General features: G+C 47.3%; 1 protein-coding gene across 1 annotated transcript; it reads right to left on the bottom strand.

Annotated features, from left to right (window-relative positions):
- Positions 1 to 496: 496 nt before the first annotated feature.
- Positions 497 to 3,292, bottom strand: GSC (goosecoid homeobox). Its single transcript, XM_069104203.1, has 3 exons — positions 2,604 to 3,292; positions 1,695 to 1,954; positions 497 to 1,317 (listed from the first exon to the last, which is right to left on the bottom strand). Exons 1-3 carry the CDS (start codon positions 2,941 to 2,943, stop codon positions 1,165 to 1,167), a joined length of 753 nt encoding a protein of 250 aa, XP_068960304.1. The 5' UTR covers positions 2,944 to 3,292; the 3' UTR covers positions 497 to 1,164.
- Positions 3,293 to 4,866: the final 1,574 nt, after the last annotated feature.

Raw genomic sequence — 4,866 nt, 5'->3', positions numbered from 1 at the left:
TGGCTCCTGTTGCAGGAATTCAACAGGGTCAAGTTACAGAAGGTAGCAGAAGAATCTGGAAGCAGGAGTGTAGGATTTTCTTTACCAGTATTCCTTCTGGTCAGTATGGACCCAGGGCTCAAGAAAGCTATTTGTTAGGGGTTAGCAGGCTTTCCTTTCATTCCTCCCTTTCTCTTGGTCCCTGGACACTCAGCTCCCAGCCTTCACCACTCCCTAGTTAAACAAGGATGGAAGAAGAGCAAGGACCCTCCCTTTCCCCAGGCCTGGATTCTTGGAGGTATCCAGGAAGTAATCAATCCAATTATTTTACTGTGAGGAAACTGAGGCCCAAGGTCACAGCAGTAGTAAGTAGCAGAACCAGGATACAGTCTCTTATCCATTAAATCACACTGAATGTTTGGTGACAATAGCAAAAGGGTGAAGGCTTTGTGTGAACTGAATTTAAGGAATAACACACATGGGAACTGTGGAGCACCCTTCGGTCTCCCCCCTAGGTCTCCCCTATTTCATTCTCCAGACCCTCTGGGATTGGAAGCACGAACCATTAGAACCCAGATAGAGAGACCTCAGACATCATTGGACCTAATCCCCTTGTTTTTCAGATGAGTAAATTGAAGCCTGGGATGGGGGGTTGGGGAGGGAGAATGATTTGTCTAAAATCACTCCATTAATTAACCACAGACCTCTGACCAAAATTCGTGTTTCCAGAGGCCCATGGGAGTACATGACTCCCTTCTTGACTGAACTTTTTGTAACATATTCAAAAACCAACTCCTCCCAACAATAACCTCAAATTAAAAAAACCCTAAAAATCAAGGATTGAATTTGCTTTCAGGTGTCAGTCTGTGAAGGAGGTGGTAGAGGATGTATAAACATATTAGATATTGGTGCATTATATTTCGCCACCATCCATTTATTGTATCATCACCTTTAATTTAACTATAAATACTACAGAATGGGGTGGGGGAAGGGGGGTTGTTAGACTGGCCCAGCCTCTCCACAGCCAGTTCTATACAAGAAACACCAGGAAATATTTACAACAGTTTACAGTTTTCCTCAATTACTTTCCTTCTCCCCCACAAAGGCAGCAAGTGTGCAAGATAGTAGCATTGTATGTGCAAGTCTCTAAAGGTATGCAAGTCCCAAAGTTCCATTCCGGGGCTATCAGCTATCAGAGTCCAAATCGCTTTTACCTTCCTCTTCCCTTTTCTCTGGGGATGGCTTCGAAGCCTTGCTCCATTTCCTTGCGTTTTCTGACTCCTCTGAGGAGGACCTTTTCTGCCGCCTCCATTTTGCTCTTCGATTCTTAAACCAGACCTGTTTAAAAAAGACAACAAACTATTAACTAGAGGGGAGAAAATCCCCGGGGGGGGGGGGGGAACCAAACTTCTACCGAAAGAAGAGATTTGGGGAAAATCACCAGGAGAAAACTCCGGCCTACTTTACTTTGGGTCTTCCTTGGCTCAAAGAAAATAATAAATACTGGGAAGTGGACCAGGCTATTGAAAGAGGAATCCTGGGGATTTAAACCAGGTATTCACCCATGTATTAGTGGCCTACTCATGAAAAAGCAAGCTACTAAAAACAGCGTTAGAAACTGCATCAGCCTCCCAAAATCAGTTAGTGGTGCGGCCCCAGACTGAGCTTTCTAACCAGCTGTCAACATTTTGTACGAGGGGAAAGATGGGAAGTACCTCCACTTTCTCCTCTCTCAAGTGCACCCTCCGGGCCAGCTGCTCCCTTGTGCCCACGTCGGGGTACTTGGTCTCCTGAAAGAGGTTCTCCAGAGCTTCCAGCTGTTCATCCGTGAAAATAGTTCGGTGCCGCCGCTTCCGCCGGCAATGCAGCTGGTTGAGCAGCTGCAGCTCGGTCCTCGACAAGGTGCCCACGTTCATGTAGGGCAACATCTGATGGGGGACCGGGGACATGAGGACTGAACCAGAGCCATCGTAACCTGCAGCAGGCGGGTAAATGGGGTTTAAAGAGAGAGTGGAGAAGAAAAGAGTGGGGACGAGGAGCTCATAACCCCTGAATCGGAATGAATTCTCCTCGAATCCGGGCTACAAGACCACTTACTCCATAGCCCACCCAATGAGATGAGGTCCGCCCGCCAGCTCTTAGCCGAGGGAACCTGGATACAATGTGAGGAAAAGATTCTCACCACCCCGGATCCTGCACTATCAATATATTAGTAGTATGTGTGTATGGATAATAGTACTAGTATTAAGGATACTAGTACTATTATCCATACAGAGCTTTTCCCGCAAAACAGAGACGGAACAGAGTTTCCCCGACTTTTCCCTATCTTGTTTGCCAAAGTTTGCAAAAGCCTAAAAACTAGGTTGGCGAGCTCTTGGTAAGGTAACAAGTTGGCTCTTTTGCTACAAAAGTGTATGTGGAAAAGAATAAAGAATAATATCTTCTCTCCGTCTCCAACAGCACCCCCAACTCAGTCCTAGCAGCCCTCACGTTCCCCGCGCGTACTTTCGTAAAAACCCCAAACCCAAAAAACAAACAAAAACCAGTGAGGGAAGAGAGACTTGGAGTTTCTAGAAAACGGGAGTGGGGGAGCAATTGGGAGAGGATGGCGAAGATTCCCCTACCTGAGGATGGAACGCAAGAACACTGTTGAGCTCCCAGAGGCTGCATCGCCCCACAGCAGGATGGGCCGACGGGCGTCGCCTGCACTTGCAGCTGCCCATAGTAGTAACTGTTGTAGCCCAAGCGAGAGCCACCGACCGAAGTTTGGAGCCCGGCTCCACTGGGGGCTACTGCACGCGGGTAGAAACTGCTATAGTCTGAAGCGCTGGCGTAGAGAGAGTCCCCGTGCAAGGCCGGGAAGACCACCGGGGCCCCGGCGCTAGGGGCCAGAGGCAGCACAGAGTCTTTACAGCGAGGCCGGGCGGCGAGGATATTGTCGATGCTGAACATGCCAGCAGGCATCCCCGAACTCTTCCCGCCGGGCACAGGAGAAGGAAGAACCCAAATTATGATAATAATAAATAATAAAAATTATAATAATAGCAAATAATAATAAAGAAAAAAGGGTAACCCCCCAAAAAAACCCTAAAGTACACGCACGTCCTATAGGGTTTTCAAACCGAAAGAAGATCTTGAGCTGCTCAAATCTGCCTCCCACTCCCGATACTTTCTCTCTGTCTCTTTCTCTATTCCGGTCTATGTCTCTGTGTCTCGCTTGCTCTCTCCCTCACCCTCTCTCTTCCTCTCTCCCTCCTCACTCTCCCTCCCTCCCTCCCTTTCCTGCCTTCACTGAACTCATTCCAGAGTTGGATGAAGGATATAGTAGTCCAGCTGAACTTCTTCCCTTTTTTATACAGAGTCGACGTCATCCTAGATTTAGTTCCTGGTAATATGCAGATGACAAACAAACCCAGATTTGATTCCTCCCCCTCCCCCCAGCCCCACTTCGGTAGGGATAGTGGTGGTTTGAGAATAGGAGGGAGGGGGGCCAGGTTGGGGGAGAGGCTAAAGGAGGGGGGTTACACAATGGCCTGAAAGGAGACTGGTCTGTGTATTGAGAATTAATTAAATTAACCTAATCCTTTCCTTTACTGGGCGCTCTGAAGGCTGTGCAGCTCTGTTGGCCAAGCTAATTGCTCCTGTTAATCTGATTAATGCCATTGTGCGAAAGCCATTAACAATTCCCGCCCAGTCTGTTACGCACCCACTCGTTTTCTCAAGTTGGGTTCTACTCTTGCAGACGATTTCCTCAGTCTGGGGCTCACTTTGTTGGTAGTGGGTAATTTTATTCAATTCTGTTTTACTTTATTTTTAAGAAAGTTGTCCCAGCAGCGTTTGCATTTAATTCTGCACTTAATTCGTTATAACACTATCCTTCTCTCCTGTCGTTCATTCTCTCCTCTCCAGAGCAAGGATTTGTCTCCCAAGAACCCCTTCCTTTTTAGAGGGAAAGACAGCGCCCTGGGGAGGTCTCTCTAAGAAAAGCAAAAAGGTACCAAGTTTCTAAAACAAACTAATATTTCTTGCAGAGACTTTGAGGTAGAAAATACACGCACACAATACCTGAGTTACTGCAATTCTGCTTTGAAATCTTTACCAAGGAAGTGTCCTACAGCGACGCTACTTTTCCAATTCAAGTGTGAAGGATACTGGGTTTATTTTTTTTTTTTTGAGGGGGGAGGTTGGGAGTTCTCCCCTCTTTATCTAGAGGTCAGTTTCTCCTTATTGGGAAATACGGGCGGGGGAAAGTTCTCCCCTATTCAGACGATCTTCTTCCACCCCACCCCACCCCCACCTCCCCAAACTCTGCTAGGGATACAGGCACACAATATTTCACAAAGCTTACACTCCCCTCAAAAAGTCGTTTGCTTCTCCACTGACGAGCCCCGAGCTTCCCCACCAGCAGGTTGCCCAGTGATTTGCACAATCCTCGGTCTGTCACGACTGGCCCTCAGAATCCACAGGAGGTGGACTGAATCAGATTAGACTATTTACCCCATCAACGCTGCGTCAGAAAAGGTAGGAAATTGTAACATGTAACGAAAGCAAAACATTAGCCTTTGTTGGCCAGGCACAATTGATTTTGTCCAGCAAAGGCTGAGTTTATTAGTGCTTCCAGAAAACCAAACTGAATCAACTCCCCCGCCAGACCTAGGCCAACCCCACTGCCCGCCGACCCGGGAAAAGAGATTAGAGAGCAGGAGGACTCCGTGTCGGCAGCGAATGTGTTAAATGTGATTGTCTCTGGTGCCACGAAGGTCACCTTAAAATATCTAGATGGGTTTTCCGGATTTCTTCTTGCTTCCATAAGCAAGTTATTAGCCAATTAAGCACTATCCCTTCTTTTCTGATCGTAGATCTGAGGGAAGTCAGAAATGACTTCCA

This window comes from Petaurus breviceps, unplaced genomic scaffold (genome assembly GCF_028583685.1).
Source record: "Petaurus breviceps papuanus isolate PSGF00001 unplaced genomic scaffold, PetGlider_PUasm1.0 685, whole genome shotgun sequence".
NCBI lineage: Eukaryota > Metazoa > Chordata > Mammalia > Diprotodontia > Petauridae > Petaurus > Petaurus breviceps.
This window is presented reverse-complemented; position numbering and strand designations above follow the sequence as displayed.